The following is a 14,133-nucleotide window of genomic DNA, read 5'->3' on the forward strand; positions in this document are numbered from 1 at the left end:
CACTCCTATGACCTCACAGATCCATTCATGGTTCCTTTAAAGGCCCTACCTCTTAACAGTCACATTCTGAGGTACTGGAAGTTAGGACTTCAACATCTGAATTTTGGGGGGGACACAATTCAGCCCATAACACTTCTAAGATTTATTTATTTTCAAGGGGGGAGGGGCAGAGCGAGAAGGAGAGAGAGAGAATCTCAAGCAGACTCCCTGCTGAGTGTGATGCCTGACATGGGGCTCAGTCTCACAATCCTGGATCATGTGCTTAACCAGCTGAACCACCCATGCATCCCCAGCCCATAACACTTCTGTACAATGTTGGAGAATCCCCCTGTTGCCCTTAAGAACAACCCCTCTACTTATGCAGTGGATCCCCTCTGCTCTGGCCTTCTCCAGTACTCCCTCCTGCACCATATCTTCTATCTTTTACATTATTGATTTATCCCTCAGTTCTGGACCTTTCCAATCTCTATACATGCATTTTCTAGTACCCCTTCTTTTATTTTTTTATTTTTTATTTTTTTTTATTTTTTTAAGATTTTATTTATTTATTTGAGAGAGAGAATGAGAGAGAGAGCGCATGAGAGGGGGAGGGTCAGAGGGAGAAGCAGACTCGCTGCCGAGCAGGGAGCCCGATGCGGGACTCGATCCTGGGACTCCAGGATCATGACCTGAGCTGAAGGCAGTCGCTTAACCAACTGAGCCACCCAGGCGCCCCCCCTTCTTTTAAAAAACGTCCCTTGACCCTAAACTCTCACTCTAGCCTTCCAGCCATAGCCCTATCCCTTTATTCCCTTTTTCAATGTCCTCAATCCACATTGGATCACCTCCCCCCACCCCCCAGTTCCAACTGAACATCCACCTTTATCGCTCTGATGTTCTTCCTGGGATCTGCAGTGATGCCAGTGTTAATATTGCCAATGTTACTTTTTGACTCTCAGCTTACTCAAGTCTCAGTGTATTTGATACCATTGACCATTCCATCCTTCTTAAAACAGTCTCCTCTCTTGATCTCTGTGACACCAGGCTCCCCTGCTTTTTCTACGGCCTCTCTGACAACCCCTCATTACTACTAACCTTGTATAAATACACTTGCTCCCTGGGTGATCTCATCCAGTCCTTATGGCTTTAAATCTGCTATGATGATGATGTCTATCAGATATATATATCTAACCTGTCTCTCCACAAACCTCTAAACTCGTACATTCAACAAATTGCCAGATATTACCACTAAGATGTCTAATTCACTCTTTGTTCAACCATACTTTTAATTACTTACTTCGTGTTAATTAATATTCTAGGTGCTTGGGATATGTAAGTGAAAGGTACAAACCAAGAACCCTACTCTTGGGAAGCTTACTTTGAACAACTTCCACCCCGTGAATTCACACATACTCTTCCTCCACCAGACTCCTCCAATCACTGATGTGAACCAGCCATCCAGCTGTGGAAGTCAAAAAGCTAGCAGTTACCCACGATTTCACCCTTTTGTTTCCCTTCCACACCTAACCCATTGGCAAACCTTATTGGCTCTTCTTCTAAAATATATCCCAGATTCATCCTCTTCATTCTATTTCCATTGCTACCATCCTATTCCAAGCCACCACCATCACCTAAAGAGATGACTGAAACAAACTTCCACTGTTCTTATTTCCATCCTTGCTTTCCTATAATTTATTCTCTTCACAGCAACCTTAGTAATCTTTAAAAAATACATGTCACGACACAAACACATACCTCTACACATTCACAAGAAGTGTTAAAATCTAAAAGAGTGGTAGAACTAAGAACGTCGAGCAGCTGGAACACTTCCACATCTCTGAAGGGAGTAAAAATTGGTGTAACTTAGGAAAACAGTAGAAAACTTCGAAAACAGCATCCATCCACTAAAACTGAAAATGTGCTCACTCTGTGATCTAGCAATTCTACTCTAGTATTTGCCCAACAGAAATGCATACATATGTACATTATAAGATATGTGGGGCGCCTGGGTGTCTCAGGTCGCTGAGCATCCGACTCTTGGTTTCAGCTCGGGTTTGATCTTGGGGTCGTGAGATCGAGCTCCGCATTGGGCTCTGAGCTCAGTGGGGAGTCTGCTTGAGATTCTCTCCCCCTCTCCCTCTGCCCCTCCTGCTGATGCCCTCTCTCTATATACATACACACATACATACTTACGTAAATAAGAGATATGTACAAGAGGGGCACCTGGCTGGCTCAGTCATAGAGCATGCAACTCTTGATCTTGGGGTTATAAGTTTGAGCCCCACGTTGGGTGTAGAGATTATGTAAAACAATAAAAAGGTATGTACAAGAACGTTCATACAACAGAATACTGTACAGCAATGAGAAAGAACAAACTATTGCTACGCGCAACAATATGGATACATTTTACAGATGTAAGGTCCAACGATTCGACGTCAGACATAAAGAAGCAAGTGTTGTATGGTTTTATTTACATTAAAATCCAAACATAAGCAAAACAAATCCGTGACAGAAGTCAGATCATGGTAACCTTTGGAGAGGTGGAAGTTGCCATAACATCCTAATTCTTGATCTAAACAATGATTATTTGGGTATGTTCCTTTTTTTAACAAAAATTTGAACTGTACATTTATAATCTGTGTACTTTTATGTGTGTAAATTACACTTCAAGTAAAAGTTTACTTTTTAAAAGCCCTGCCAATAAGCCATTCTTGTCAAAAGGTATAAAATTTGAATTTGAATCTAATCATGATTTTAGAGCTATATTCTAATTTATAAGAAATATGGAAAACAGAAGAACAAGTAACACAACCCCTTGAGGAAGCAAACTAACAACTACAGAACGTGGGACATATTGAAAGACAACTGCCTTATTTGTTGTAAAAGTCAATGTCAAGGAAAAGAAAGAAAAAAGAGAAAGGGCGGGGGGTCGAGGGAAAGAAATGTATTGCAACTGAAATGACACTTCTTTTTACTACTAAGTAACACATGTTATAAAAAATGGAAGCATGACTGTTATAAAAATACAGAAACTTCAAATTAAAAAAGTGCTTTCTTTTTCTCCCTCATTCTCCAGACATTCTGAATGTTCTACAATATTGTGTTGTTCTGCCAGATTTTTTTCAATTACAATGTATCTTAGAAACGCCTTCATAGTAGTACATATGAATTTACCTTTGTTTAAATGGGCTGGGTATTTTTCTAACATTTGTATCATTAAGTAGTATTATTCCATTATTTTCTATTAAAAACTAGATTGTAATGCTGCTAATCATTGTATATGTATTTTTATCCCCTGGAAGTGGGATTGCTTGGTCAAAATAAATGCACATTTAAATTTTTATTAGAATTTGTTAAATTTTCTTCCAAATGGGTGGTACCAATTTATGCTTCCACAATATATGTGCTTACCCATTAACCCACACTTTGCCAAGAGTAGATAATATCAATCTTTAAATTTCTGCCAATCTGATAGATGAAAGCAGTATTTTTGCTTCATTTGCATTTATTTTATTTTTAATAAAGTTGAACATTTTTTGTAAGTTTTTTGGCCATTTAGATATTTTTATTTTAATATCTTTTTAATATATGTTGCTGATTTTTCTAATGGGCTATTCAGCATTATTTTCTTTTTTTAAGATTTTATTTATTTATTTATTTAGAGAGAGCGAGCATGCACGAGTGAACTGAGAGGAGGGGCAGAGGGAGAGGGAGGGGAAAGAATCTCCAGCAGACTCCCTGTTGAGTGCAGAGCCTGATGCAGGGCTCCATCTCACCACCATGATCTCAGAGATCAACAGTCAGACGCTTAACTGACTGAGCCATGCAGGTGCCCCTATTCAGCATTATCTTAATGATTGGTAGGACCTCTCAATATGTTAGGAATATTAATACATTATTTGCATTTTTTTTTTGCACATATTTTCCCAGTTCTTCATTTTTCTTCAAACTATTTTTACTTTCTTTGGTTGTACAGAAGTTTTTCATTTTATGCTTATTTTTATTTTCCTTTATGGTCTCTGTGGAAAGATTCATGCTCAGAAAGCCCTTCCCCATTAATTTGTTCCTGTGTTTATTCTTTGAACATATTCTTATCTCACACCTGCTACATGCCTCTAGGTATGAAGCCAAGATGGCTGCTCTCCCAAAGCAGAAAGTCTAGTGGGGTGAAACAGAACACTTATAAGTAAATAAACATGAACAAGAGAATCTTAGGCAGTGGCATCTGCTCTGAAGGCCACAGAATGGAATAGGGAGACACTGGTGTGGAAGATTTGTCCTTGAGTGGTGATGGTCACAGGAAGCCTGAGGAGGCACCTTTTGAGCTGCAATATGAAGATGGAGGCCAGAGGGTTCCAGGGATTAGCCGTAAGGCAGGAATGTACTTGGCAGGTTTGAGGGTCTGAAAGCTGCAGCAGAATGAACCTGGGGAGCCAAAGGGGCCAGGGTCCCCACGGCCTGGAAGGCATAGACCAAGCAATGGAGCTTGGACTCCATCTTGAATTCTGAAAGGCCACTGGGGGCGTTTAAGAAAGAGGACTAAAGAAGTAACCTGCATTTTTTCAAATACGTCTGCTTTTTTTATGATGAAACATACCCCAAAGTAGAGAAAATTATAATAGTCTGTTACACACTTACCTACCCATTCTGTTCTTATGTATTTTTATGGGAATCCTAGACGTCTTGTCTTTGAACCCTAAATGCTTCACAGTTCATCTCTAATAACTAAGGGTTTCTTTTCTTTTTCATGTGATCACAATGCCACCATCACACTAACAAAAGTAACAGAGTTTCTTAATATCATTTAATATCTAGTCCATAATAAAATTTTTCCAATGATCTCGAAACTTTTTTTCTAACAGTTGGTTTGTTCAAAGCAGGATACTAAGTAGCCCCACATATTGCATTTAGTGAGACGTCCCTTTAAATTCTTTTAACCTAGAGCAGAACTTCATTCCTTTTGTCCCTCCCCTCCACTATCCAACATTCTGCCTTAAACTACAGATTGTAGCCCATCTTCCCTCCTTCCCTCTTTCTCATTCTTCCTTCTATCTTCCTCCAATAAATATTTATTAAAATCCAAGCCCTGTACTGGGCATTGAGGAGACTCTTCGTGGTTTCTGTCTTCCTGGAGTGTATATCTGTGTCTTCATTTCTCCAACGCCCTTTAACTCTGTTACATGAGTAACCATCCTGAAGGATACAAAGGCACCTCTCTTTCTCCTGCTCAGAAAATTCAAGCATTTCCCATTTTCTGCAGAACAACTGTAGAGACATGACATAGATGGGAACTGGACTCCCAGCTCCACCTGGTCATGGGGCTGAACCAGGCAAAAGATACTTGGACTTCATCTTTGGGCACCACATTTTGGATGAACCGGATAGCACAGGCACTTCTGTAGCAGCCTAATTTACACCTTGAAATTAGCAAGAGCACTAAGTAAGAATACGAGGCCATGACGTGGTTCCTGTTATTACCACCACTCTCTGTGCCACATTAGAAATTGAGGAATTGTGTGGGCCCCAGTTCTTGCTACTTTCTCATGTGAAGACTGAATAAAATGATACATCTAAGCTCCTTCGTATGGTGCCCGGCACAAAGAAAGCACTCAATAAAGCATAGCTTTTTAACTGTTATTAATAAAAACATAAAAATAAAATAAAATAAATCAAACATACCTGTGCAAACTTCCATGAATTCTCCTAAGTTATTCGGTTTCACAGAATATTGCTGGGCAATCTATGGCTAATGCAACCCAGGAACTGAATTTTTAATTTAATTTCAACTTCCATTTTAAGAGCCACCCATGGCTACTGGCTACCATGTGGGGAAATGCAACAGTCAGCAACTCTGACCAGGTCCTATTTGCCTTTTCACACGCTATTGAAAGTGGGAAGCCAATTTGTCTAAACGGTTTTGCCTACCCAACATCTCTCCTTTAAGTATCAAAACCTCTCTTCTCCATTTGGGTAAACCCTGTCCTTGATATTATCTCCTGGGATGGGTACGTCACTCTGGCTTGGCTTGTGGTGGGAGTGGGGGACAATAACTAGGCCAGATTGGTCAGGGTCAGTCTTGAGACTCTTGTAGGAACTATCTAGAAAGAGATGCTCTGTTTAAGGTTGCTCTTATGTGAAGAGAACCTGCCTGGAAATTAAACCATCAGAGAAGAAGATGGAAGCAGGGGATGGACAGTTTCTTGATAACATTATTTGAGCACCTAGATCCAGCTTTTCCTGAAGTCATTACTATCACTACACTTTACAGTTACATGAACCAGGAAATTCCTTTAACTAATGCCATTGTGAATTAGGTATATATCACTTGCCACTAAAAACATCCTGACTAAGAGACACTCTGCCATCTACCTAGAATCCCTTTGTATTTCTTATCTACCAACTGAGAATTTACTTTAAAACCCAGCACAAATATCACCTTCTCTGTGAAGCCTCCCTAAAGCATGAAGGCAGAAATAACTGCTTCCTTTGTGATGCTTCCATATCTCCCATTACATGTTTATCTCTGCAGTGAACAAAGTATATTAAGGCTGAGTTTATAATTCACCCCTATTCATCTCTCTTTCATCTTTGTAATGTCAGTACGCACCATATCCTAGCACATAGTACTCATTCAACATGTTTGGTTAAATTGAAGATGAATCTCTTCTACTTTAAGTTATTATAGCCTAATATTTTATGTAGTTTGTTGCTGCCTTTATCCATTAAGATAAGTATGTTTATTATGTTGAGCTATATGAAATTGCTGATATTTGACATTTTGGGCTCCAAAAGCGGCAATTTCATACAGTTCAACATAACAAATACTGACAATTATTATAGATATCTTAAAGGCATTTACCATATCCACAGTCAGTGGTCAGAAAGCTACAAGCCTAAACACTAAGATAATAAAGGAGCAAAACAAATGACCAGTACCAAGGAGTGTCATGCATATGTGAAATGTTCATTTATTTAGCAGACACTTAGACTGCACTTACCTTATTCCAGGCACTATCATAAGTGCTTCACAGGGATCAATTCATTCCATCCTCATAACGAGCCCATGAGGGGGGCACTATTATGATCCTCATTTGACAGATGACAAAACTGAGGCAGAGAGGTTCGGTATTTTGCCTAAGGTCACATAATGATAAAGTGACAGAGCCAGGAGTCTAACCCATGGAGTCTGACTCCAGACAGGGTCCTTGTTCTAAAGCACACATTATGCTAACTCTTAACCATAACGCTACATGGTGCTGGCAGAACTATTAGAGAAGTCGTCTATCCAACAAAGTCAATTGGAAGTTGCTTATTGATGTGAGTGCAAGGAACCCATGCCAGCTCTCTATTTACTGCTGCATAATACACCTCCCCAAACTTAGTGGCCTAAAACCACAACCATTTATCATGCTCTCGAGCTCCATGGGGCAAGGAATTAAGACCGGCACAAGGGGATGGCTTGTCTCTGCTCCATAATGCCTGGGACCTCAGAGGGAAAGACGAAATGGCTAGGGGCTGGATGACTTGAAAGCTGAGCTCAGTTGAGTCTGTGGACCCAGTACCCACATGTAGATCCTCCAAACAGCTTGAGCTTCTCACAACATGGCAGCGGGATTCAGAGAGGGCGAATCCAGAGAGCTAACATTCCAAGAGGATGAGAATGAAGTTGCAAGGCTTCTTTTGACCTAACCTCTGAACTGGTGCTGTGTCACCTTCTATACCTAGGAGCAAGGCACCGAGGCCAGCCCAGATTCAAGGAGGGAGAATTAGGCTCCACCTCTGTGTGGGAGAGGAGCAAGGTAACACAGCAGGTGAGAAAGATAGGGTCACAGCACTTTTGGAATCACAACTGGCACAGAGTCCCAGAGACTGTTGTCAGAGCAGTAGGTCCTGGAATATTTTCAGCTGGAAATTACTGAACCAGCGGCTTGAACACTAAGAGGGGTATTATCTCATGAAATGAAAGGGCCAGAGGCAGGGCAAGTCCGGAATTATTTAGTTGCTCAGTGATGTTCATCAAGGCCCCCAGTGCTTACTATCTTTCCACCCTGCTACCTTTAGCACATCCAAAACGTCTCAGTCCTTGGTTGTAGGCCGGCTGCAGCAATTCCAAGCGTCAGGAGACAACAACGTCAAACAAAGAAAAAAGAAGGATATTTATTCCCACAAAGCTCTTTATTTTTTTTTTTAAGATTTTATTCATTTATTTGAGAGAGAGCATGACAGAGAGAGCACAAGCAGGGGGAGCAGCAGAGGGAGAAGCAGACCCCCTGCTGAGCAAGGAGCCCAACATGGGACTCAATCCCAGTACCCTGAGATCATGACCTGAGCCGAAGGCAGCCATTTAACCTACTGAGCCATGCAGGTGCCCCCCACAAAGCTCTTTAAGTGACAAAGAATAACCTCCTCCCCAAACCTCACAGCCAACTTAGCTTCAGGTCACATTGGTCAGGCACCTGACCTTGCCTATGTTCACACCATATCTGAAAAGGAAGCAGGGAAAGAAAGGAACTAGCATTGTGGCTTCATAGTAAGAAGCGCTTCTGCTAATAAGAAAAAGGAGGAAGGAGAATCACTGTTGAGTCACCAGTATCTGCCACAAATACAGGTAACTATCCTTTCACTTAGCAATTATTAGCTGATCGCTAATCATGCATCAGGCACAGCACTAAGAGGCAGGCAGAGCAGTGAATAAGACAGACAACATCCCTGCCCTCATAAAGCTTACCGTCTGGCATGGAACAGAACATGTAACAGGCAATTACATAATTAAATACAAACGTGATAAATGCTATGAAAAGAAGTATGCAATCAATGCACAATTTGCCAAAATAAAAAATATTTCTTCCCAGAGGTTTATTGAAATGAAAGACAAGAATACAGTTATAAAATCTAAAAGAAGCACAAGGTCCTTAGTAAGCCTAAAAAGGTAATCATTGAAAACTATGAATGCTCCCATTGTGTAGGAGAGTGAAGCACCATATATGGCAGATAGACATGTCCTCATCAGTAGAAGAGTTACTCCACCAAGGGTCAGAGACAGTTCGTTGGGATTTACAACAATTGCAATGAACTCTCTGAGACTATCTGACCTTCTATCCAACTGCATGCTCACCAAACAGACTTCGTCACTTACCTGGACACCAGACTGGAATTTTCCAGTCTCTGCAAAGTTATATCTGTCACAATAAAATGTTATTTTGGTCAATTTAACGTGAGTGTGAACAGTCTTAGGCCTGATCCCTTTTCAGTGACCTGAAAACTGAGCAGACAGACCTTCAAAGCCAAAAACACAGACTGGGAACCCCCAGTGAGCCCCACTCTGTGCATTCGCAGGATGGGAAGCTGGCCTTGCCCATGACAGCACTAAAAACCCACCTTGTACATTCCTTTGATAACAGCTATGGCATCAGCCAACTGCTGATTGTAGCATTTTCTTATGATGTCCTCATTCTGCAAACCAAAAATAAGTACAATGAACACCATACTGAATTTCCAAATATGACTCTCTCACCCTACTAAAGGACTCAGTATAAAACCATCATTCAGATCATCACAAATCTTGTGAAAACTCCAATTTGTAATCATTTCTCCAACACTATAGCTATTACACTGCATTCAATTTTTTAAAAAGATTTATTTATTTATTTTTGAGAGAGAGAGAGCACGCACATGAAAGACTACATGCATGTGAGCAGGGGGAGGGGCAGAGGAGAGGGAGAGAGAGCCTCTCAAGAAGACTGCAGGCTGGGGCGCCTGGGTGGCTCAGTCGTTAAACGTCTGCCTTCGGCTCAGGTCATGATCCCAGGGTCCTGGGATCGAGTCCCACATCGGGCTCCCTGCTCGGTGGGAAGCCTGCTTCTCCCTCTCCCACTCCCCCTGCTTGTGTTCCTGCTCTCGCTATCTCTCTCTCTGTCAAATAAATAAATAAAATCTTTAAAAAAAAAAAAAAAAAAAAGAAGACTGCAGGCTGAGCACAGAGCCCAACGCAGCACTTGATCTCACGACCCTGAGATCGTGACCTGAGCTGAAATCAAGAGCCAGCCACCCAACTGACTGAGCCACCCAGGTACTCCACACTGCATTCAATTTTTACTTAACTATAAGCAATATAGAGCTCAAATGGATAAAATAAATATAGATAATTTGAACATTTTATTTCACTTTACATATTTAAGTCTTTTTACTGTCTTCCTAGAACTGCTCTTAAAAATAGTAAAACCTATTTGTAATTCATATCCTCTCCTGGTCCTTGTACCTTTTGAATGGGATATGCTCATAAAAAGAAATCTAGAGCCACTAGTCCATAAAACAGAGTCATTTTCTGATTAATCAAATCAGTTGACCATTGTTTTGGATAACAATGGAGTGCAAACAACAATTAGGCTTTAGAGTCAGACAGAACTGGATTTCAGTATTATTGTGCCACTTTCAATCTGTCTGACCTGAAGCAGGTTACTTAACCTTGGCATCTCAGTTTCCTTATCTGTAGATCAGGGATAATCGGGTTTCATTTAAGCATTGTTGAGGGACTTATGGAGGAAACACATTTAAAAGGCTTATAGTGGTTCTCAGAATGGTGGAGTCAATAGAAGATGAGGGGTTTGTGTGTGTGTGTGTGTGTGTATTATAACTGAGGAAAGCAGTCCCTATTCTTAATGACAGATAAATATGCTAACCTGACCAAACAATTTAGGAAATTCCTTCAAGCAGCTGAGTTTTCAAGCCTTTGGCCCTTACAGAGATAATAAGTACAAATAATATCCTATAAAATTGTGCTTAAGAGCCAGATCTCAAGCATCAAACTGTCTGGCCAGGAAAATAAACTCTGCTGTTTAACTGGTGGCCTTGAGCAAGTTAATTAAACTTCCTGGGCTTCAATTTCCTCATCTGTAAAAGAGAGATAATAATTGCACCTACTTCATGAAGTTAGTGTGAGGATTAGATTAATTTGCATACAGAGTACTTACAAAGTTCCTGATACAAAGGAAAGCTATTATATGGATTAGCTATTACATGAGACACAACATATGCAAATTAAATTGCCCCCCACACTAGTTGCTAAATTCAAAACTGTAGTACATACCTATCTAAGCACAAGATCAATCCACATATAAAACAAAGGAAATGAGAGAACTTGTACCTCTTGATAATGTTTTTCGATTGTTAGGATCCTGTCATGTAGAGCAGTGAAGAGACTGAAAGACTCTTCTTTAAGACTGTCCTCAAATTTCAACTGAAGCAATTGTTTGAGGAACCCAAAATCCACTTGAAGAGATCTAATAATCTGAAAAATGGAAAAACATACATTATTGAAGAGAGTAAGGGCACTCTGTGTAAAGATTCTAGTACATTGCCTGGTTCTGGGTGTAGAGAAGCAAATTTTGATACGCCTCTTTGGCATACTGATTATTTTAGGCTGATTATTTTTAAGAAACTGCAAACGCAGGAGCAGCTCCAAAACTGAGTAGAAGCTACCCTTTTATAAGAGACGTTTACATTTAGAAGGGAAAGCTCCACTTGTAAGGGTGCCTCCCTAGCTATACCAGCAAGAAGGGGATGAGTTAAAATCTCTAGAAACTCTTATGCAGATTTAAACCTGCATAACCATCATATCCTTGTTTATTGTGCTTTTCCTCATAACCTCCCATAACTGCTCCCCTCCTCCCCCAACATCTTTTGTCTTTAGTTGAAGGTGGTAATTAAGGCCATTTCAGAGAGTTACTCAGTTTTCCTGGGTCTCTCGCTTGTATTCAGGAGGTGTACATGTTACTAAATTGTTTTTCTCCTGCTAATCTGTCTCCTGTCAATTTGATTCTTAGACCAACTAGAAGAATGTTGAAAGGTAAATAAAAAATTTTTCCTCCCCAACATGGGCATATGACCTGGAATGTAGTTAGGGGCCTGTCCTGCTTTTTAAGAATACCTCTGGAATATGGTATACATTGGAGAACTCCAGTTAATCTGCTAAATTAATATATGCTAATGGAGTAAGGGAGAGAAGGTTCCTGGTCGTTTCTTCCCATCCAGGATAAAATACCTGGGTTAACAACAACCCTTTATCATACCTCCAAAAGGTATAGTCCAAGATGTGGATGTTAAATCAGAAAAGATAGGCAAAAATCAACATTTGTTGTGAATTTACTAGCCAAGCAAACCAGCATGTTGACTAAGAATCATTTCTGATCATCAAAACATATAATGTATTTTTGTCTCCCATCATCTATTTAAAATGTATTCACTAGGCAATCTTCCTCTGCCCTGAATTGAAACTCTAATCAATTCCAGGGCCTTTCTGCTCATTCTTGGGAATAGAAAATCCTACTGTCACTCAAAACACAGCCTCAAAGTGGCATTTAGAATATTATTACCATGAGTTAAACGCATTCAAAGTAAGACTGGGTGATCATTGCTACTCCTTCCTCAGGCCCTATGAATATAGAGCTTTTTTTTCTTCTTCCTACTGTTGGGGGTCCTCTGTCGTTTTAGATCATTCTGCTGGATAGGGCCCAGAATGACCCCATGATGATGCACTTTCTCTCTCTCTCTCTTTCTCTTTCAATGGCCACATATGGTCCATAGGAAACAATCACACCTTCCTCACCCCAACAACTTTGGAAGTATAGAATGATCCCAACTTAGTGACTCCATCTTCCTAGTTTCCTTAAGCATGGATTAGCACCAGTCCTCTCTGTTTTCCAAAAGCAGCAAACGTACTTCAGGTTCCATACAAGCCTGCTTTACTAGCTTTGAGTTGAGGAAGATCGTTTCTGGTACCTCTTCCCCTATAAAGAGCATGGTAATAGCGCTTTCTTGATCAGTAATTTTTCCTCTTCACCTCCTGACTCTTTTATTTTTATTATCCTTGATCTATTTCAAAAGCTAAGAGTCATTGATCTGATATGCAACATTCCTTTTGCAAATCCTGCAAATGGGATCTAACTCAAAGTCACTTTGGAATTTGATATCTGGTGTACTAGCATCCTGGAAAGAATCTCATTCTAGTATCCTGAAACTATAGAGAAGATTTTATTTTGCAGATGAGGATAATAAGACTTCAAGTGGTTAATGACTATCTAATGCAACATTGCATGACCAGTAATGGAAGGCCCAGATTTGAACAGTTATGACTGACTCATAGCCCTATTTCTTTATATCATGTTGTCAACTCACGAAGGGTACTATGTTGACAAGTCATTTTTAAAAAATATTTGAAAGCAAGTGAAGTCTTAAGGAATTCCTTAAATTCTAGGAACAGGCAGAGATGACTTTGCCTTTAGAAGACCCAGTCCTGTATGGACTGCATGTTCTGAGGAAGGAAGGCACAGAAATCCTGTATGGTCAAACAAACTCCACTGGATCTAAGACTCCCACAGATCACTATAAACTCTAGATCAAATAGGAACAAAACACAATCATTATTCTGGAGAATAAACAGAAGCAGGAGAATCCAGGAGGGGATTCAAAAGTTGGAGGAAGGAACTGATGCAAGAAGAGATGCCTGCTGGGGTGGCTGTGTTCGGTGACCTCACAAGGCAGCCAAACCTCAAATAGAAATCATTGGCCTTTATGGTCTGAATAATAAAGGGACAGAGCAACCACAGATGCTGGATGTGATTGTGTGGGCTTCCTAAAAAGAAAAAAACCAAAGAGAAGGAGTGCAAAATCTGTATATAAACTCAGAACAAACCTCTGGGTGATCCCCAAAACACACATACATAGAACAGACTGTAAGCAGCCCAAGGAGATTTGGGCTGTCAACAAAGAGACATTTGCAGTTTGAATCCAAACAAGTTTATTATGTGCTAAAACAAAGATATCAACAGTCTTCAGGAGAATATGTACATAAATATCAGAAGCCAGAACATAACACTCACAATACCCAAGATATAATTCAAAATACCTGATTAAAAAAGAAAAAAAAACAGGAAAATGTGATTCAGTCCCAAGAAAAAACATCATTGAGACCAAGACCAATATTACCTGAATGTTGGAATTATTAGGCAATGATTTTTAAAGCAGCTATTATAACTATGCAGGAGGAAGTAAGGAAAATATATGCTTATAACAAATGGGGAAAAAGTAGGCAATAAAGAAAACAAACAGAAATTCAAGAGTTGAAAACTAAAATGTCTGAAATTAAAAATTCACTGG

At 40.0% G+C, this 14,133-nt stretch overlaps 1 protein-coding gene across 1 annotated transcript in view; it reads right to left on the reverse strand.

Moving 5' to 3' along the window:
* The window catches only part of C6H10orf67 (chromosome 6 C10orf67 homolog), a 159,794-nt gene that overhangs the window by 114,340 nt on the left and 31,321 nt on the right, over positions 1–14,133 (reverse strand). The window contains exons 7-8 of the mRNA XM_078075241.1: positions 11,123–11,266; positions 9,358–9,432 (exon numbers count right to left, since the gene is read on the reverse strand). Of these exons, the coding sequence (XP_077931367.1) occupies positions 9,358–9,432; positions 11,123–11,266 (219 nt within the window). The remainder of the gene's footprint in view (positions 1–9,357; positions 9,433–11,122; positions 11,267–14,133) is intronic.

This window comes from Halichoerus grypus, chromosome 6 (assembly GCF_964656455.1).
Source record: "Halichoerus grypus chromosome 6, mHalGry1.hap1.1, whole genome shotgun sequence".
NCBI lineage: Eukaryota > Metazoa > Chordata > Mammalia > Carnivora > Phocidae > Halichoerus > Halichoerus grypus.